This window comes from Uloborus diversus, chromosome 2 (genome assembly GCF_026930045.1).
Source record: "Uloborus diversus isolate 005 chromosome 2, Udiv.v.3.1, whole genome shotgun sequence".
NCBI lineage: Eukaryota > Metazoa > Arthropoda > Arachnida > Araneae > Uloboridae > Uloborus > Uloborus diversus.
The window spans coordinates 218,273,735-218,297,045 of record NC_072732.1 but is presented as its reverse complement, the minus strand read 5'-3'; the positions used below and the strand labels follow the sequence as shown (position 1 = coordinate 218,297,045).

General features: G+C 34.8%; 1 protein-coding gene across 1 annotated transcript; it reads left to right on the top strand.

Moving 5' to 3' along the window:
- The first annotated feature begins 138 nt into the window (after positions 1 to 138).
- On the top strand, positions 139 to 21,845 carry LOC129217692 (protein Wnt-2b-like). The gene is made up of 5 exons (XM_054852026.1): positions 139 to 275; positions 11,413 to 11,660; positions 15,383 to 15,663; positions 20,265 to 20,523; positions 21,610 to 21,845. The coding sequence occupies exons 1-5, from the start codon at positions 199 to 201 to the stop codon at positions 21,819 to 21,821; spliced, it is 1,077 nt and encodes a 358-aa protein (XP_054708001.1). The 5' UTR covers positions 139 to 198; the 3' UTR covers positions 21,822 to 21,845.
- Positions 21,846 to 23,311: the final 1,466 nt, after the last annotated feature.

Here is a 23,311-nt window from a genome sequence, read left to right as displayed (position 1 = left end):
CCCTCCCCCCGGGGACCCTTCTTGAAGCCTTGGTCGGCGCCTTTGACGCTGGCAGCGAATCCCGTTCCTGCCAGCCCCACCAATGGCGAGCCGGCAACCCGAGACGGACAGCCATTGCTCGTGGATCCCTTCACCTGAGAAAAGTCTTGTTGGTGCACCTTCCTTTCATGAGGCCCCCTCTGGTGTTCCGACCATCCCATGGAATTTTTTGCTAACATCCAGGTGCTGCTCTTGCTCTTCTTCTCCGCCTGCTCTTTCGTCCGAGGATCTTGGTGGTAAGTGCAGTTTTTTGCCTTCATTGATGATTCTTCCGATTATTGTCCAGAATGTTCGCAATCTTTCAGCCATTTTCCGACCTGAATCGGGGGATTTTGTTCATAATATTCTGACAATTCGTGGAGATCTGTTAAAACCGATTTTAAAGTTGGCCATCCATTGCTAACTGCATGAATAAAGAAAACGAGTTAGAAAATAAGTTTTTGCTAAAAAGTTGGTAGCAATCGGTTAAAAGTTTTAAAAGTTGATCGTCCATTGCAAACTGAGAGAAGAAGAAAATAAAATTGTTAATAGATAAGTTCTATTGATAATAATAAAGATGAATTTCTATGTCTTCAAAAAATACTCACAACAAACTATCTTTGTATATGTCTACCTACATATATGTCTTTCTCTTTCCCTTTTTTCTTTAATTGTTCTCGAGTGTGCTCTTTCAGCAAGTTTGTTGTCGAGTTCAAAGAATATTTTAAATTACTCGGAATCCTATCTGGTTCAACTGTAATCTTATAACATTTTTCATGCATTTCGATTTCGATGACACTCTTTCTCTCTCATCTGAAAACATATTTTGTGTATAGAGCTGGCCTGAAGTGAAAGCATTCATCAAATAACAGTTTTAAATCAATTGCAGTTGAAAATTTTGGGCTCCCATGAGAGAATTATTTTTCTCCAATAAAACTTTTTGCAGTATCATTAATTGTGTCTATAGCAATATAAAAGGCTTACATTTAAAATATAAAGCTCTCTAAAAGGGTTCGTCAAGCGAAGTTGAGTAATATGACAGCCTACAAGCCCTTTGCTGTTTTAAGTAGTATACTTATTTTGATTGTTGACAATTGACATATTCAAATTTATATCAATACTAACTCTTCATGTAATGATTTCTTCCGATCATATCCAAAGATGCAAAGTTTGTAAATATGATGTTTGTATGCATGTATTGGTCCGGAATGCTCAAGTTTCTATATTTAAATTACTAACAATTTCAACATTTGCCATGAGTCTTAACAATAAAATGCTTTTCAGATCCTTGAAGATCACATGACAACTGAACTCAAAATTTTTCGTGAGGCATTTGCTTCTTTATAAAACCTCATGGCTGCCAATCCTAATACATTTTAAATATGCATCTCCATTATTCGTGTTTATAACAATAATACTAATATTGAGAAAATATTTTCCCACTTAGAAATCACGACAAAATGTTATAGTATTTTTACATTTTTTTCGTCTTCCCTTCAACTAAACTGTATTACTTTTCAACAAATTATTCAAAGAAAATATCTCTTCGCTTTCACTCAAAGTTGTTACTGCAAATAGCAACAGCTCAGCATGCTGTTTTTTGTAAATTGTTTTCTTCTTCGCCTAGTAGTTTATGGTGACTTATGATTTGTTATTTCGCATCAGTTGTTGATTTTCCCCCCCTAATAGCAAATCCCTTTCGAAATGTAAAATATGCTCTGAGGCCTTTACTGAAAAAAAAAACTGTTGTCATTTTTTATTTATTCCTCGTCGATTTCTGTGATGTAACAACCGAGAAATAGCTCTGTTGACTGTGAACTGAATTTGACAATTAGCATTACTATGACAATACTTTCTGTAAAATTATTGTTAATTGCTTTTGCAGCATTTTCTGCAAAGTTGCGATCGTGTCTGGAAAGTCTGAGAACCGATACAGTTTTTTGTTCTCGGAATTTAGCTCCTGTTTACGTTTTATCTTGGCCTGTTTCATTTATTTATTGAAATATTTTATGCGGTATTCAGGTCCATTAAATGTTTTATATATATTTACGCACATTTTGCACTCAATAGCAAGTACATTTTGATAAACCCCTGTTTCATTTACTTTATGAAAGTTTTCAACCGGATTAACAATTTATTAGAGATGTTTGTTTTCTTCCAAGTGTTACGAGTATTAAATCTCCATGACAAAACTGAAATTACATAATGTGAGAAAAAAATGCTACTTAGTGACGCAGGTAAATATTTGACATTCTGGGATGAAATTCTGACATTCTGAATTTGCTTAAAGATTGAATAATCTTTTATGATTATTCGAAATAGATTGCAAGCTGTAAAAGTGATAATTTACACTCTTCTTTGCATTTGCTTTTACAAATTGCTTCGATGCATCTGTAAATACTTTAAACCAAAAGTTGTTTTTAATTATTAATTTTTGAAGTAACTCAAAATTTTGGAAGCATAATAAGCAAATTTTTTTCTTATAGTTTTTAAGCACTGGCTTTGCTACCTAAAGGTAGCAAAGTGTTGTTAATCGTAAAAAAGATGATTACCAGGTATTTATGATTTTTTCAGCTAAAAGCTACATTAGAAGATTGATAATTCTTGCAGTTATTTTTTAAAAACATTCATTGCAGATTTAAAACATTCATCAACACATCTTTTAATCTTTAAAGTTCAAAAATAAGTAAAAGTAAAAAAGAAAAAAAAAACAGAACTTTTTGGTAAAACTAAAGTTTGCTTTTGAAACTAAATCTTTTAGTAACCGTTCAAAACCTAACAATTGATACAGATGTATTATTTTACGTTATGAATTATTATTAAGATAAAAAGTAAATTATTGCGAAACATAACAGCACAGTTTAATATCGTTAAAAAATCTAGATTTCTTCACTTTTTATTCGGGATACATTTGCGAGAATACAAACATTCATTTTATCAATGAAATCTGGAATACATGCTACACCGACTTGTCTCATACGTGGCAGAGACGTGTGCAAAGGAATTATAAATTTTAGCACTGCTTTTACGCGTATTTGGTGGAATACATGAACTGCTTTTTATATTATGCACGTTTTATATCTTCATTTTGATGGATAAAAGTAATAATAATAATGCATTTTAAAACCCAAGAAGAAATTTATTCAAAATAGCAACTTCTATATGTGAGTTTTCTCTGCATAAACAAATCTTAAAAATTGCTACCAACCATACAGCAGATGAAACATGTTTTCTTTTTGAAGATTAAAAGCATAAACTATTCTATTAAAAACATTTAGTTGATCAGAAAGAAAACAGACTTTTTCCTTGACGAGTTATTGTAAGCCAAAATAAGTACTTTCTAGTGATTTTGAAGTAAATCAAGAAGTAATTTCTTTATTTTCTTCTAATAAAATTTCTGTTTTTTGCTATCTTTGATATTGCTTTTTAATCTGATAAAACACTTGGTATGTATAGAAAATAGTTTCTAAGTAACAAAATATTAACTAATTATGTCATTCATAATGAACAAGCTTCTGTATAATTCTGTTTTAAAGACCACTTCTTAAAATTTATTTAGTCCCCAAAGAATTCATTAACAACCTTTTTCATATTTCGACACTTTTTTTTATTATGATTTGAGCGACATCATGAAAATTATTTTGAATTGGAAATTTGAATGGTACTTTTATAAATAATCTCTAAATTGATGTTGGGACATTTTTTTAAATTACGTATGTAGATACTGTTATAGGAGCTATTCGTCTTACTCTTAAATTTCGTTTCATTCACAATTTTAACTACATAGCGCTTTCATCGTTTTTTTATTATTATTTAGCATGTTCCAGTCATAGTAAATGTTTTTTTCATTTGCTCACACAGGAATTTTTCATTGAAGGGGGAGGGGGAGGGGGATCTCCAGAATCATTAGTTCACCATTCTTCTATCATACTCCTACACGCATTCAAAGATTTTGATTTTATCGATTGTCGAGAATATACAACATTAAAAGAATTATTGAATAATTACTTAGCATTTGCAAAAAATTAATTTATCAATAACAAATATGTAATCAAAATAAATGTAAATAGAACAATTTATGTTCACATATATTTCGATTGTGTTCAATTTTTCATTTATTAAATATGAAATTATTATTACGTTTGCTTGAAATTATGTTACGTACTACATACATAGGATTATGGTCAATCAAAAAAACTCAAGGGAGGGGTCCGGACCCCCCTGGACCTTCTCCTTTTGTGCACCCCTGTTATTTTTCCAATTTCATAAATTTCATACGCAAGGACCTCGATGACCCCCCCCCCCCCTATTTTCAAAAAGGAAACTTTTGGCTGCGTTATAAAGGGTTTTAAAAATAGAAGGAACAAGTTATTATATCCTTTTTATACAGATCGTTCCCCCTTTCAATACACTGCGCAGTAGTTTCCTGTGGCATTGCCAATAACAGGGGGTCGTTATTGGGTTGCACCCAGTGGGGTTTTTTTTTTTGAAAAAAAAAAACATTTAAAAAACCCATTATTTAGCCCACTTTTGGGTTTTTTTAAATTTTTTGAGAAGTTTTTAAAAAAAATTAATTATTTTAAATACTTTTACAATTTAAACTTCTTTTTTTATTTGTTCTTCACCGCAGACAATGGACATAAAAAATGAATTTTGAACTTAAATAGTATTTCTTAACTCTTAACGGCATTAAAAAAATACTTCAAAGATTTAAAAAATATATATTTAACTTTTTTCTTTAACTAGTCAATAAATAACTCAAATTATCTTGACTAAGTCCTGTCACGTCTGATTTTCTCAATATTTGTAGATTGTACAGAGGTAACTACTCTAGGTAACTACTCTAGGCTTTCATGTGAATTATTTTCTGCAATCCAGCACGTCACAAATCTTGAATGAACAAGGTATATTTTTTAGAAATTAGCAGGTTTTACAAACGATCGGACAGAAAACAGAATAGTATGTACAGTATTTTCAGTATCTTACGACGAAAAAATTAATATTTCTCACTCTGTACACATGAATAGAAAAACAGGCAGCATAAAATTCACAGAAATGTCTTGATTAAGCTGGAATTCAGTAAATAGGGATTTAAACTACTTAAGGTTCTACAGTAGTTTTGCATAACAAAATGAAATACAATAAAGTAAAATGCAAAAAAAAAAATATTGTAATTAAAAACGAACAATAGATTTTATCATTTAAGAAGTAACTTTGCCTCAACTGTTGGTAATCATGAAAACTAAAAAATCTGAAACTTCACCATTCTTAGGTTTCGTCGCCTTTTATACTTTTCTTCAGAAAACGCTGAATTTTAACTAGTTTTCTAGCGTTTTTTACCCGAAGACAATTTTTGCGCTTTGTCCATATACTTACGCTACAATATGCTACAAGTACCCCACATTTTCCCTAAAAAAAGACAAAAAAAAAAAAAACACACACACACACACACACACATTTCTTTTGAAAAACCCAGCTTTAGTTGGGCTTTTTTTTTGTTTTTATTTAAAAAAACCCCCCAAAAAACCCTGGGTCCATTGGCTTTTTTTTAAATAAAAAAACCGGGTTTTTGCCAACCCTGAACGGAATTAATGCTTTGACGATAAAAAAAATAATAACTTTTGAGGTTCATTCGTAACAAAAACCTGGTGGAGTCTGAAGTCAGAGTTTACGCATACCTGCTATTTTTGGACATAAGGCGCAAAATTTACGCTAGCCATCATTAATCTTAATGCATACCAGGTTTACCTAAAAGATAGGAAATGAAGATTTTAATATTTAATTTATATGATTATTAAAAACGTTTAGAATGGGGTGATCTGTTTCAGAAGTTGATTAATTTTCTTCTGGAACAAATTGGGCAATGTCTGGTTACTCAAATGCATGCAAGAATGCTTTGTGAGTTGCTGAAATGCAAAGATTATTTTCAGCCTTTCAAAGTTTTCACAATCAGTAAGTTATTCTAATTATGAAACACGGGCACTTTATTTATAAGTGTAGCTCAAAATATTACCGTTTTCTAGCTACACAAAAATTGCTATTTTTGGGGTAATGGTAAGGACGATATTTTTCGATTAAATGTTAAAAATAGTTTCTATGTTATACGAAATATGATATTAAACAAATAGTGCAATGAACCTTGAATAAGATTTTTTTTTTGAAAATTGAACACGCAAGTAGATTACATGCTATTAGTGGAATTTACAAGTCTCGATTTGCGGAATTTATTATAAAAACAGCAAACTCGTTCAAACATTGTTAATTGTTACTTTCCCAAATTGGCAATAACTTTTTTTTAAATATTGAGTCAGCTATACAGAAGGTTTCTAAAGATTTCTAGGGCTACGTAGGTTCTATGCGACCAAGCACTACAACAAAATGAAGATTTATTGCTAAAAAAAATTATTAGTAGTCCATTAACTACCACTTATTTTTAAACCCTTAATCTCCTACAAAGCTAACCTAGACTCCAACTTCCTTTTTTCCCCTTGGAGTTTGGCCATGGCACGTAACATATTATAACTTTTTTTAAATTTAATACGCCATCCCTTTGTACAGATTCAACAGTGTTAAATTTAACAAATTATGGGATGACGTATGTGAAAATTTACAAACAAGCCACATGGGTAACATTCAATTTTGATATGGGTCATTCTCCAGAAAGCGTAACTTTTGAATGCAAATATTTTTCAATTTCGATTTTTTTTTCTTTCATTCTTACATGAAAGTGTTACCTACTAAAAATAACCATAAACAATGGCCCAGTTAACTTCCAATTATTTCACTCATAAATAAAATAAATAAATAATGCCTTGTTTACGGAAGTAAAAAAAATTATGAATAAATGTTTAAAAATCGAGGACAAATTAATATCAAAGTAGTAATTTTGTTAATTGTGCAAAAAATGAGCTATTTTAATGATTTGGTGGGAATCTAATATCAAGTACGGTTTAATTTTTAGTTATCCTTTTAAAAAATTTAGTTAACTTTTTTTCAAATGTGTGTTAAAAAATAGTATTTAGTAAATTTGCGAATATACTGGCAATTTATAATTTTGGTACAATGCCTAATATTGATGTATTTCCTCTACATCATTTATTTTCACTTCAGAAAGAATGCCTTTGATAAGATCTGTCTCGGAGGTGAGGAATTTTCCATTAATATAAGCTTAATGGATATATTTTTCAGGCAAAGATTTTTTTTTCTTCGTTGCTACAATCTGCACATGTTAAACATATGAAAACATGTTCACTTCTCTTTTTACATTAATTTACATCCCTGAAATTCAAGTTCACGGAGGTGAGAGTTCACAATAACCACACTTAGTTTTTCAAATAAAATCTATCTTATTGTTTTTCAACAAAAATCTCACGACTCCAACTATGGCTGAAAATAAACAAGTTTAATTAGGGTAACCCTTGTATTATGGAAAATAAAATTTGATGTCATCACTGCCACGTGTTAACGAGGAATGACATTTTGTGTTTAGATAACGAAGGTGGAAGTTTATTGTGTGACATGACTCCTTGTCCTTATAACAAGGATTAAACCACAATATTAAAAAATTAAATATACCTAAACAATTTGTATTTGAGACACTTGTGAAAGAAATAATAAATAAATAAGTAGTATATACTTTTAATCAAAGTTATTAAGCAACATAAACAGTCACACCAGGTGTGTGACATGTCACGGAGGTGAGAATTCACATGTTATGAACCATAAAATATACTAAAATAAAAATTATCATTAAAAAAATGTTGACAGGTTTAAATAGATATATTTCTGATGAAATTGAAAAGCATTGTTAAATAAATTGTTTATTAAAAGTTTAACAGTAAAAGGCGTGTGACAGATGACCCATATACAGAAGAAAATAATAATTTAAAAAAAATCACAATTTCTTTCTTTCAACAGCTTGTGAAATGCTTAGAGCTAAAATAAAAATAATAATCTTTACTAATAATAAAGCGGAAAGTCTCTCTGTCTGGATGTCTGTAGGATGTCTGTGACGCGCATAGCGCCTAGACCGTTCTGCCGATTTTCATGAAATTTGGCACAAAGTTAGTTTGTAGCATGGGAGTGTGCACCTCGAAGCGATTTTTCGAAAGTTCAATTTTATTCTTTTCTATTTCAATTTTAAGAACATTTTCCGGAGCAAAATTATCATAAGATGGACGAGTAAATTATGAAATTATCATAACGCGGATTGGGAGAGCGAATGAACATAGCCAATTGGCAAGAAATTCGTCATCCATTATTTGTAAATATACAGACGAACCGAATGACCTTTTAATTTTCAACTACGGGCAAAGCCGTATAGTTACCACTAGTAATAATATAAACAGGCAGTCAATAGTATTGAAATTTAAAAAAAATATTCAAAAATAAATGTTCGTGGTCAATTTAAAAAGGAATAAGTTCGATAAATTTCTTTTTTTGCTGCAGGAACGGAATAGTAGTTTTTTAAGTCTTGAGTTCAATTACCTGAAGAACGAAGATCGAATGAGGAAGTGTGAATACAATGTTGAATGTAATGCTGAGAATTTCCGGTTGCTTTGCATCTGGTCATAACTACAGGAAATCTTCAAAGATTAATTTCGGTAACACCTCGATTCTCGGCTCCAAATATAAGGATGGTGCTAGAAGCTACCCCCCCCCCTCCCCCTGGCTCTCCGAAGACTTAAATTATTCATCTCTCCCATATGTCTATTTATTTCTGCAGTAAAGCACCGTTTACACGCTTTTAAAGGGACTGGATGAAAAACGAATAAATGAAAAAATGTATAATAGGTAGGTGAGAGTGGTTCAAAAAAGTTATTTTTCAGTTAGAGTCCAGGATACCCCCCCCCCCTTTTTTTTAAACCTACTAATAGTATTCTGCTGTAAAAATTTTTAGCTTCTTACTCAAATTTTAAAATGGTGCTCAATGACTCCTTCATTTAACATTAGCCGTACCATAGAAAATGTCACAAATTGAAAAACATTTAATTTCCCCAACTGTTTTTTTGTAAATAATTATTGTATTGCAATGTACGTGCTTATTACTCGAGTCTATTATAATATGTAGCATTGTTTTTTTTTTCAGTTCAATGTATTTTTAACCCCCTCCCCATACTTACGATGTGTGGGGGAGGGAGTTGAGCACTCTCTTTTAGTTGAAAAAAGAAGTCAAAATTCTTCCAGTATATTACTTTCCATAAGTCTAAAAATATTGAGGGGTGTCCTGTTATCTAGGAGAAACTTTTTTTTACATGTATTTTTGAACCACCCTACCGACCTTGCTTTGTTCAAACGACATACGCGTTTGAACCAGAAGGCAGTGGACCAATCCTTAAAAAAAAAAAAAAAAAAAACATAGAAAAGTTTTGAGTTTTTTTTAATGACTTGTAAATTATGTGTGTGTGTGCTACTTAATTTTGTCACAAAATATGGTTTTTTTATCGTAATGAAACTCTGCTGTAATAAGTCTGCTGTAATATTCAAATTTATTGATTTGCATTTCTTATCCCCATACTGCCCGGATTATCTGGATTTTTGATTATCCGGATTGCACTTGGTCCCAGTTAGTCCGGATAAACGCGTTGATCCAAAATATTGAGGGGTGTCCTGTTATCTAAAGGAAACCTTTTTTACTTTCTTCTATATCTAATATATAGAAGAAAGTATTGGATTCGTGCAAAGACGGATTCGAACGTTTTGAGGTGTGCTGAGTCCATTTCGACTATTTTTGGAAAATGTCTGTCTGTCTGTGTGTGTGTATGTGTGTCACGTCTGTGTGTGACCAGTTTTTTGTGGCCGCTCTACAGCAAAAACTACCGCATGAAATTGAACGAAATTTGGTACACATATGTGCCCCTATGTGAACTTGTGCCCATTGGTTTTTGGCGCGAATTCCTCCAAGGAGGGTGGAGCAATAGGACGTTTTTTGAGTTACGCGTGCTTGCTATTCCTCAGGAAGTAACTGGCGGAATCAAACAAAATTTGATCCATATGTTGCCCCTAACAGGAGCAGGTGCTGATTCAATTTTGGTGTCAATAGCTCAAACGGGGGTTGAGTTATAGAACGTTTTTTGTCGTCAATTGTGAACTCTGTATCTCAAGAAATAACGAACGGAATCAAACAAAATTTTCTTGACAAGTAGCCCTTAGTGGGTATAAGAGCTGATTTTATTTTGGTGTCAACAGCTAAAAAGGGGGTAGCGCAATCGCCCCTTCTTTTTTCCATTGTGAGTGCCCTATCTCAAGAAGTAATGCTACGTTCTAGTTGAAATTTGGAATATATGTGAATCCATACGTAAACAGGCTTTGGTTCAATTTTGACTCCAATCGCTCCAAGAGGTGTTGATTTTTTTTTTTTTTTTTTTGCGAATAAAAATAGTTTTATTAATGCAACAATAAGAAAGATAAATCGTAATAGATTGTCGTCTGCGTATTTCTCGTGATTTTAATTGTATGGAAATGATCGGAAATATTATCTCGATGATTTAAAATTTTTAACTGTTGCCATCTTATGTTTGTTAATAAATAAAATATTTGTAATTAATTCAAGTAAGGCTTTTAAAGTAACTTTCAATTTTCGCTCTTTGTTTTGTTTTTGCAATAATTCAGACATTGGGATGGTCGTCAAGTTTTTGCATGTGTAATTTTGTTTTTGTTAGGAATATTGCTTCCTCGTCAAGCATGGGGAGGGATCAGAAAAAGGAAAAATATAGAAGAAAGTTTCGTGATGGCCACAACATACTAGTTCTTACATGTATTTTTGAAGCACCCTTAAGGTATACATTAATGTGTGTTGGACTCTGAAGTGACCGATTTAAAAAAAAAAACGTATAAGGGGCATTCCACGGTATTTTTGACATTATGTAGAGTCCGTAACATGTCCTTTTTTTGCCATAACTTTTTAATTTACCGTTTGATTTGCAAGTTATTTCAATTTGAGCTGGTGTGTTGGTAGGAAAAGATCAAAATAAAATAATATGCTAATCAAACAGTAAATTAAAAAGTTATGGCAAAAAAGGTCACGTTACGGACTCTACATAAATTTCAAAAATACCGTGGAATGCCCCATAAATGATAAAAACGTATACTGCCGTGTGCAGGTAAAGGACAGTAACTGCAAATTTTTCTTTTCTTTTCTTTTCTTTTGCATTTCTGTTATCTTATGTACTTTATCTTTGCTGTACAAGCTCGCTTATTTGGTTTCCGCTGATAAAAAAGGCGCGAATAATACGTCTCATTCCCACATTTCCTATTGTTAGTATTGAATCCAAAATGGTGTTCCTTCTAATATCTCGAAAACACATTTCTGCAGATACTGCCGTTTACCTGCACACGGCAGTATAAAAGTGAAACGTATAAGCGATGCTTGACTGTACTTTAATTTCTTTGCAGGCTGTTGAGTCGCGTGCAGCTGTCCGCCATCGCTTCTCAGTCGGGGCCGCGCCAGCTGTGCGCCGCCCTGCCGGGGCTTTCCCGGCGCCAGCGCGAGATTTGCGATCGTCAGCCCGCCCTGGTCAAGAGCATCGGGCAGGGGGCGCGCCTCGGGGTGCTCGAGTGCCAGAACCAGTTCCGACACCACCGATGGAACTGCTCCACGGTCGACACCGGGGCCTCCGTCTTCGGGAACACGGTCCTCAAAGGTGAGATTTCTTAAAACACTCCATGCATGTGTAGCTTTTTCAAACGAAACTAGCATACACGAGGGTCAATCCAAAAGTAAGGTTGCCATCTGTTTTACAAATATACAGAGCTGTCTATTCTCATTGAAATTTACATCGTTGGAAAGAAAAAGTTTCCCTATTTTTATACATAATCGCCATTTTTTCTGCATTATTGTCGACGGTACCCTAACTTCTCTATTGAGTGTCACAGAATTCCATCGCCAACCCGTTGAGCAAGTGTCACTGAATCAAGAACAGAGTGGTTTGTTGAGTGTTTTGTCCCACTCTCCTTGCAGTCCGGAGCTCGAGCTTAGAGATTACCACTTGTTTCCTACTCGTAAGTCTAAGGAACACTTTGATGGCCAACGTTTCCGGAACGAGGATTAAGTCAAAAAAGGGGTGAAACGCTACCTCAACGGGTTGGCGGTGGAATTCTGATAGAGAAGGTAGGGCACCGTCGATGATAATGCGCAGAAAAAGATGTGATTATGTATAAAAATAGAGTAACGTTTTTTCTTCCCATCGATGTGAATTTCAATGAGAATACAAAGTGCTGTATATTTGTAAAATTGATGGGAACCTTACTTTTGGATCGACCCTCGTAGTAGAGATTCTGACAGTATGTGCTTTCAAACAATTGTGTAGGCGTCAACATTGTTGAAAGATAACACTTTGAACAAAGTTTTTTTTTTTTTTTTTTTTTGAGCAATCACGATTGCTTATTGCTTTTACTTGACTGTTTTTGCCGTTCCTATGATTTTATTTTCCCACCAGCACCCTCCACAGCATCACCGTCGACCGGCTCCTCACGATGCTGCACCTCTAGCGAAAACAGTCTCCAGGTTTCGTCAATATCCTACACTTACACGCATACATACACGCACCTGCACACATATACATATATACACCTACACACATACATACACATACCCCCCCCCACACACACTTACACACATATACACAACTACCCACACACTCATGCCTGCACACAGACACAAACACACATGCCTACACACATACACATCCCCCCCCACACACAAACACTCATAAACACAACTACACTCACACTCATACCTGCACACAGACATAAACACACATGCCTACACACATACACATCCCCCCCCCCCCACACAAGCACTCATAAACACAACTACACTCACACTCATACCTGCACACAGACATAAACACACATGCCTACACACAAACACACATACCCCCCTACACACAAACACACATACTCCCTGCACACAAACACGCATACCCACATACGCCCTACCCACAAACACACATACCCCCCCCCCCACACACAAACACACACGCCTACATATACACACACACTCGTGATTGCGAAAAACATAATTTGAATTCAAGATGACAAAATTCAAATTAATTTTTTTTTTTTTTTTCACTTTAGGGATTTTATATTTTTTTCTCTCTCAGGTCTACAAATGCGAACTAACTGATTTCAACTGTAAGTTTTATTTGCCATGTTTACAGTTTCTAAAATTACTCGTTTATGAACTGCTGTACATACTTAAAAGTAGTTGTCAGGAAAATGCTGCAAAACTTTAACTTTAGGTTCAAACCTGTGCACATTTACAAGATAGCTACTAAATTCGATGCGTTTAATTATGTTACTACAATATGAATAACACATTCGTTCAATAAAACACAAAAGTCAGAAAAAGAAATAGAAGTTTCATGAAGCGTAATAGTAAATTTTTGAGTAAAATTCAAGGAAACTGCCGTTGGTTAAACGAGGTTCTAGTTAAAAGATTTTCGGATAATCGAGGCCATACTGTTATTACATTGCGTTTATAATTTATTTCAGCAATTGCCTTAAAAAAAGTTTCCAAAAGTATCCACCATAAAAATACTTTTTAACTCTATCGCATTTTTTTGAGCAATCACGATTGCTTATTGCTTTCATTTGACTGTTTTGGCGTCCTATCATTTTATTTTCCCGCCAGCACCCTCCGCACCATCACCGTCGACGGGCTCCTCACGATGCTGCTCCTATAGCGAAAGCCGTCTCCAGGTTGCATCCATGTCCTACACACACGCGCATACACACACAACTACACACACACGCACGCACACATACACATACACCTACACACACATACACAAACACATACACACACACAAACACATGCACACACGCATACATACAGACACCTACACACACATACACAAAACTACCCACACATTCATGCCTGCACACACACATACATACACACACCTGCACACACACACACACACTCATGCCTGCACACAAACACATGCGCATACACACACACATGCACACACACTCATGCCTGCATACAGACACAAACACACACGCATACAAATTCCTATACACATACACATATACCCACACACTCATGCCTGGGCACAAACACACACACACACTCGTGATTGCGAAAAACATAATTTGAATTCAAGAAGCCGAAATTCAAATTAATTTCTTTTCTTTTTTTTTTTTTTTGATGAGATTGAAGATATGTGCGTTTTCCCGCAGAAAGAGTTGTCGTACAGAAAAACTCGTTTTACAGAAACGCATTGCACGGAAAAGGGTAGACGATCAAGATGCGCTTATTAGCCCATAATAGTGGTACAGAAAAAGCGTGGAGAGTTCTGAACGTTGCGTTATTGCATTTTTAGTTTTCAATACTCCTCATTTTTCTCTAGCGATTTCAACAAATGCTTCATAATTTCTACAGCTAGTTTTCTCAGGGATCCCATGAATATCGAGAACGCATATATTTTAACGGCAAGGCATTTTAAGTTTATTATGTGAACAATTTTTATTCTAAAAGATATCTAAATTAGTTTTTCAACGCAGAGCTAAACACTCACATTTCATCGACACTATAGAAATGTTTCTATTTTTATAGTTATTCAGATTTTAACAAGTGAGTAGAACTTCAGAAACGAGTGGCATTATCAAGAGAATTATGTACAAATAATCACCAATAGTTTTAATATGTACTACGCATAGTTCTCTTCCAAAGATTATGTAAAATAACCCAGAGATTTTCAACATTTCCTTCCCCCGAATGAACGTTTTCCCCGCATTTCACGTTTTTCTCCAACAGTTCCCAGTATTTTCGTATACTAGTAGTGTTCATTTAATCTGGATGGAAAGATTGCTACTTATGAATATCCCGCATTTTGCGTTCTCCCTCGGAAGTTTAAAAAAAATGAAAGAAATGTTCTAAAATGAGCAACATGTTTCCTTTTGCACTTTTTTTAAAGCTATTCCACACTGTTGAAAGGTAATCTATGAAAACAGAAATGCTAATGAGCCGACATTATGGACTTTTCGTCCGCCAATGAAAATGAAGAGAGCTTACAAAAAGTAAGACTTTTTTCTTTTCATAAAGAACAGAAAAAAAATTACAAAATTTTTCAACCCTAGAAGATTACTTTGAACGAAATGGCTAAAAAATAATCCACTGTTATGATCTATATTTTCAACCACAAAGCTCGGATTCGCTACTAAATGTGTTATCTAAAGTAGTATGTACAAATGTTCTTTTCATAAAATATCGATATTATACCTCTTAAAAGATTCATCTTTAAATTTAGTTTTACAATTTGATTTTTGATTTCTATGTATTTCCCGTATTTTACCTTTTTCTCAACCCTGAAAAACTTAAAATCGGGGTTTCACTGTACGTATTTCTCTTCCCGTACAGTAGGCAGTCGTGAGTCGGCTTTCCTGTACGCCATCAGCTCGGCCGGGGTCGCCCACTCCGTGACCCGCTCCTGCAGCCGCGGGGAATTGCGCCACTGCACTTGCGACCCGAATCGCAAGGGGGTCGGCGGGGACCGCCAGGGGCCCTTCGCCTGGGGCGGCTGCTCCGAGTTCGTCAGCTTCGGCATCAAGGCGGCCCGCAAGTTCATCGACGCCCGGGAGGCGGCGCTCAAAGACGCCCGCTCCCTCATGAACCTGCACAACAACAGGGCCGGCCGGAAGGTGAGTGCTTATCCAAAATTTCCCCCATTTTGTATGGGGGGGGGGAAGTACATATAAGCGAGTTAACAAAATTCAGTGTTTAAAATATTACATTCCATTTTCTTTAAGTACAAAATGTCAAGCATTCTAAATGTTATGTATAAACGAGCTGATGTGTGCCTCATATGACTTCTTTTTACTCCAATTTGATGTCATTTTCCTATTATTGGCAAATTTTAATGTGATTCAATAGTTTACTCTCTAATTATCACCAACAGTGGCCAAATTGAAATCAGATTAAAATTTAAAAAAATCGCCAAATTTGTCGCCAAGTCGGCGACAAAACTTGACGACCAAAAGACTGGCGATAAATCGCCAAGTGTCCGCCAAATTGTAACACCACTTGAGTTTACATCGAAATTAACAATGATTTCCCCAGCAAAAGGGGCAAAAGACCCCTTTAGGAACACCCAAATGCAACCAAAAGGAGAGGTGCACAACTAGACCCCACTAGGAGTCTACGTACCAAATTTCAACTTTCTCAGACATACCGTTCTTCAGTTATGCGATATACATACGCACATACAGACGTCACGAGAAAACTCGTTGTAACTAACTCGGGAATCGTCAAAATGGATATTTCACGTGTCTATACGTTCTTAGGCACTTATCCACGTGTGGTCGAGTCGAAAAAAAAAAAACTCAACATTCATTCGGGGGTGAGCGAAATAGAAATTAAGGTCGATTTTTGAGTGAAATTTTTTTCGCGAATACAACACTTCCTTTTTACTTTCTTCTATATCTAATATATAGAAGAAAGTATTGGATTCGTGCAAATTTTCGAATTTCGACGGATTCGAACGTTTTGAGGTGTGCTGAGTCCATTTCGACTATTTTTGGAAAATGTCTGTCTGTCTGTCTGTGTGTATGTGTGTGTGTGTGTGTGTATGGTGTATGTGTGTGTGTGTCACGTCTGTGTGTGACCAGTTTTTTGTGGCCGCTCTACAGCAAAAACTATCGCATGAAATTGAACGAAATTTGGTACACATATGTGACCCTATGTGAACTTGTGCCCATTGGTTTTTGGCGCGAATTCCTCCAAGGGGGGTGGAGCAATGGGACGTTTTTTGAGTTATGCGTGATTGCTATTCCTCAGGAAGTAACTGGCGGAATCAAACAAAATTTGGTCCATATGTTGCCCCTAACTGGAGCAGGTGCTGATTCAATTTTGGTGTCAATAGCTCAAACGGGGGTTGAGTTATAGAACGTTTTTTGTCGTGAATTGTGACTGCTGTATCTCAAGAAATAACGAACGGAATCAAACAAAAAATTTTTGACAAGTAGCCCTTAGTGGGTATAAGAGCTGATTTTATTTTGGTGTCAACAGCTAAAAAGGGGGTAGCGCAATCGCCCGTTCTTTTTTTCCATTGTGAGTGCCCTATCTCAAGAAGTAATGCTACGTTCTGTTTGAAATTTGGAATATATGTGAATCCATACGTAAACAGGCTTTGGTTCAATTTTGACTCCAATCGCTCCAAGAGGTGTTGATTTTTTTTTTTTTTTTTTTTTTTTTTTTTTTTTTTTGCGAATAAAAATAGTTTTATTAATGCAACAATAAGAAAGATAAATCGTAATAGATTGTCGTCTGCGTATTTCTCGTGATTTTAATTGTATGGAAATGATCGGAAATATTATCTCAATGAATTAAAATTTTTAACTGTTGCCATCTTATGTTTTTTAATAAATAAAATATTTGTAATTAATTCAAGTAAGGCTTTTAAAGTAACTTTCAATTTTCGCTCTTTGCTTTGCTTTTACAATAATTCAGACATTGGGATGGTCGTTAAGTTTTTGCATGTGTCATTTTGTTTTTGTTAGGAATATTGCTTCCTCGTCAAGCATGGGGAGGGATCAGAAAAAGGAAAAATATAGAAGAAAGTTTCGTGATGGCCACAACATACTAGTTTGTTAAAGGAATTAAAAATACTAGGGTTATGAGGGGCAAAGTGAAATGGTGAGATATTTACTCTGCTTTCAGTGCCACCTATCTGGTAATATTTTAACTATGTATGTGTTGCTACACACATAGTGTATTCCAGTCCAGTAGAACACACATATAATATATTCCAGTCCGGAAAAAGTTACCTCTGAAAATCAAAGAATATGATAATAAAAGCAATTTTCAAAATTGGATACTCAATTTGTAATATTTTGTTGTAAGTCAAAAACTATTTTTGTTATTATGAAATTATAAAGGAATTAACATTTCAAATATTAATTAAGACCTCCTACTAATACTTGGTGCAGAATTTATTTTTTATTATTAAGCTTGTTTGTAATTTAAAGTTTAAATGCTGTGTACAATCAATCAAGTGCATTCGGGGCAAAGTGAAATAGCTCATTTCTCTATCTTAATCAAATCCTTTATTACGTTACTTAAGTATTCACTATTTTGTTAATTATTTCATTTGCATTCCTTCGTTCAATAATTCACTTATTCAAATATATTCACCCATTCACTAATATTTTCTTATTCACTCACTACTTTATTCATTTATTTTTTTTTCTCAAAAAAAAAAAAAAAAAAAAATATCGCTTCATTTTCTTTTGATTCGTTCATTCATTTTTATTTACTCAAATATTTGATCAAAAATGATTTTATTAATGAAATGGAAAATGTTCCATTGGAAAAAGATTGTTTTTCACTTTACTTCATAAAAAAAAGGAGAAAAGTTAGATTTTTTTTTTTTTTCTCTTTTTGAAAATTGTGCAAATTTACTGCCTAGATTTAAAATTATGTTTCACTGGAATTCTTTTTTTAAATACATTGTTCTTTCTTCATGTACTGAAAATTTCGAAACAATCTAATACGACCTATCCAAGCTATCTTCCATTTGATCCTTCAATTATATATATATATATATATATATATATATATATATATATATATATATATATATATATATATATATATATATATATATATATATATATATATATATATATATATATATATTTACTTAATTTTACAAAAAAAGAAGTATTGTATTCGGGAAAAAAATTTCACTCAAAAATCGATCTTAATTTCCATTTTACTCACCTCCGAATGAATGTTGAGTTTTTTTTTCGACTCGACCACACGTGGATAAGTGCCTAAAAACGCAGACACGCGAAATAACCATATTAACGACTCCCGAGTTAATTTCAACGAATTTTCTCGTGACCTCTGAATGTACGTATGCACGTGCGGATGTGCATATGTGTTATGTATGTCGCATAAATCAAGAACGGTAAGTCCTAGAAAGTTGATATTTGGGACGTAGACTCCTAGTGAGGTCTAGTTGTGCACCTCCCCTTTTGGTTGCATTCGGGTGTTTCTAAAAGGGTCTTTTACCCCTTTTGGGGGGGATCATTTTTAATTTCGATGTAAACTCAAGTGGTGTTATAATTTGACGGACACTCTGCGATATATCGCCAGTCTTTCGGTCGTCATGTTTTGTCGCCAAGTTGGCGACAAATATGGCGATTTTTTTTTATATCTGTTTCAATTTGGCCACTGTTGGTGGTATTTAGAGAGCAAACTATTGAATCACAATAAAATTGCCAGAAATGTGGAAATTACATTAAATTGGAGTAAAAGGAAGTCATGTGATGCACACATCAGCTCGTGTTTTACATAGAACTGATGATTATTATGCAGTTTTCACTTTTGTTGGATATTTTACTCTCCTAGAATGAATTTCATACCCTAAATAATATCAAGTAATAATTTGACGCTTTGAGAAAAATCCTAGTTATATTTCTAGACACTATACACACACATATGGAGTTAAACTAGTAAAAGTATTTTTTGTCAAAATAACGATAAACTAAATGCTCGTTAATGCAGCAATGTATTATATAAATTACACAGGTAAATGCATGTCTGGCGCAAGCCCCAGTCTTTGCCACACTACAAGTGATGCATTAGACAAAAAACTGAGTACAGCGATTGAAATGTAGAAACATGAAAAATAAAATTGTATGGTTTTTAAAAACTCAACTATTGCTTTGCATTTGGATCAATTCACTAATGTCGGTACTCTATGATTACTAAAGTTGAATAACTTTTGGATTTCGATTATTTTATAGTTAAGTAATACGTTAAGCCGATTACTGGCATAGGAAATTGGATAAACTTTCATTTTTTAAATATAATATACCTTGATCAGAAAAAAGAAGAGGAGGAAAACAAAGTATGAAACTGTAAGCTCAAAATATTTGCATCATAAAGTTTAACACCAAACCTAAGAGTAAAATGGCATAGGTTGCAGGAAATGACCTTGTGAATGTAGATAAAAGCACAAATAAAAGTAACTAAAACAAGATGACAGTCGTTTCGGGTTGTTAAGCGAACCTCTTCATCAGTGCAAGAAACGAGTGAGCGGTTGGTTGCCTTTAAACTGGATATCTACTAATTTTCCTCACTTTTGCTTATACTTCCAGTTGACACATTTTAATTGTCACACTATTTCGTTAAAGTTTCTGATTGTTTTAAATCATTTAAGTTTATTTCACTTCGCAATTATTTTTTATTCTTAAAATGTTCTGATCACGACAATGCCCACATTCATTTCCCCCAGGCTGTTCAGCGCCATACGAAGAAGGAGTGCAAGTGCCACGGCGTGAGCGGCTCTTGCGTGTCCCGGACGTGCTGGTTGGCGTTGTCTGAATTCGATCGCGTGGGGCACTTCCTGAAGGGGCAATATGACGGGGCGGTGCAGGTCACCGTGGATCAGCAGGGGCGGCTGGTGTCAGCCCCGGATAGGAAGCCCTACAGCAAGGCAGATCTCGTCTACTACGAGCCATCGCCGGATTACTGCACAGTCGATAAGACTGCAGGTGAGTCTCAATTTAAACTCTTTTAAAAGTTAAACAAATATTCAAACCTATTGCCATTTTACTACCTTCATTCTCTGGATGCGCTCTAGAATTTGATTAAGTTGCGTCTCGAGAAACGATCGCTATTGGGGAAATTTTTGAAAAAGGGAAGTGGAAATACTTACGATTGAAAGCAAATTAGTGAAATAATCTTTTCGTGGATCTTGTAGTGGGTGATGGTGGCTGCTGTTCGACTGTTTCATTGAGGCACAGGCAATATTAGGTATTTGAAGAGTTTTAGAAAGGACTTATTTATTTATTTATTTATTTATTTTGTTCATGTACGTACTATCAACGCGCAAAACAAAGGGGATGAATTCACATCCATTATGAAACAAGCGCATGAAATGTGCCTTTTCCCCTCATACGGATAGACTGGCTTAAACTTGCAGCTTGCCAATTCTATGGTGTACATGGCAACACAGCGTATAATTAATTGTTATGAATTGCAGCTCTTCTGTCGGCAAAACGTGGAGATGTCTCCCATATGCCCCAAGGTCTTCAATTACATTTGCTCGTGATGTGCACTCTGTTGTTGTTGTTTTTTTTTTTTTTCAATTGCATTTGTTGTTGATGCACAACCTGTAATTTTTTTTTTTTTTTTTTTTTTTGCAATTACGCTAATTGATACACACTGAGCATAATTACATTTCTTAATGCACAATTTGTATTTATTTGCAATTACGCTTGTTGTTGATGCACACTGAGTATTTATTGCAATTACATTTGTGGCAGTGAGAAGCAAAGGGATGTAAGTGATAAAATAAAAATTTGGAGATAACCAGCACACATGGTAGGTGAACCTCTCCTCTGTCTTGGGGCAAGAGATGGTACTAGTAGCCCTGGTAGTTGCTGCTATACAGCATGATTTAGGAAAAAAAATTAGTGAAGCCTACTTAGGACGTTATCTTCAAAAGCGTTTTACTCAAAAGTTGAAAATGTCCACTTACATCCCTTTGCTTCTCACTGCCTCATTTGTTGTTGATGCACAACCTGTATTTTCTTGCAATTTAACTTCTGTCCTTTTAAAATTCTTCCCTTCTGCAGGCACCCTGGGAACTGCAGGCCGCGAATGCAAGAAAAATTCTCCCGGAACGGATGGTTGCGACCTCATGTGCTGCGGCCGAGGCTTCGACACCAAACGGATGGAGATCATCACAAAGTGTCGCTGCAAATTCCACTGGTGCTGCTACGTGCAATGCGACGAGTGTCGACAATGGAAGGACGTCCACACATGCAAGTCGCAGAACGGCTCCTGAAGGGATTGCGACCCAAGCGACACCTTTTCGTTTGTGCAAGACTTATTTCCCCCGAGTGTTGGAATCGACAGAATCACAGAGCACCCAAATTATTTCAGTCCCTTCCTGAGTGTCCCACACGAACAGTGTCGTGGAATCATCGAACACCATACTTGGCACGTCGTGTCGTTTTGTTTCCATTCTCATAGAAGCGAACGTTGCTCACTTAATTGGATGCTGCCTGCAATGAATGGCTGAGCCATGTCGATGCGTCCTCTACTGGTGGAAAATTGCATTTCTTCATTGAGATGATATTGCCGACTCATTACGAGTCACATGTCATGCGTATATGTTTTTTCATGTTTATAATGGTGCTATCCATGTCTGCAATGATTCATTTTTTATGTTAAGAAGTTTAATTTATTTAACAGAGTGATTGATGCGCGTCCTATACGTACATTCTTTTATAAAGAATACATCATAAACAAGGCCATTGACATTCAATAAATGTTTCGTGGATGGTGCCAAAAGAAATATGATGTCCGATTACTGAACGTATTACAAAAATGTTTTCGACAAATATGTTGGGAATAGAATTAAAGCGATATGGTGAAGAATGTCTGAATGTATTTATTACACAAAAGTTCATGCAAAGTGATATGCCCAATTTCCGATCGTATTACAAAAAAGTTAAATAAATGTGTTGTGAATGAAATGGACCAAATTGATTAGACCCATTCATTTCTTTGGATATTGCCATTGAAGTGCGATAAATATGTGTTCGCGTTTTGGTGCACTGTGTACTTCCCGGGATGTGCATCTTAATGGCCGGCCCATTCTGCAAACGTTGGACGTTCTAACTCCCCTTCTTTTGCCCTTGCATTACAGTCGGACAAAATCAGATTCATCCAACCTGCAAGACCAATCCAAATGAAGATTTTCAGCATCTAATTTCAGTGAACTGGATAAAAGTAATATCCGCACGATGTGACTGTTGAAATTAGTAACACAGAATCAAAATAATTTTATTCAAAACGAAAAATAAATCCCTTTTCTCTGAGAAATAAAGAATCTTTATTGTTAAAATGAATTATCAGTGACTCATAAAAAAAAAAAATATGTGAGCTATCATTGTAGCTAACTTTCATATAAGTAATACCATATTTGTTTATTTATCCAAGATTGAGCTGAAATAAAATTTTATTTTTGTTTAGAAATAATTTACGAAACTTACAGCAAGAGATAATAAATAGCAAAATACATTTCTGGAAAATGTGCAAGAAACAACTCGTTGCACAGAGATTTGCATTGTATCCTCCGTCTTCAACTTCATCGTTTCTAATAATGTAGGTAATCTACGTACTGGCTGATTGATTAACTTTTAATGTTTGTTGTGCAAGCTGTTTCATTATCTTTCACCAAGTGGTATTTTTATAAGGTATACATGCTCTTTGGTTCGTTAATTTCCGAATCTCCTCGGTAAGTTATTTTCGAGCCTTTTATATGAGAGG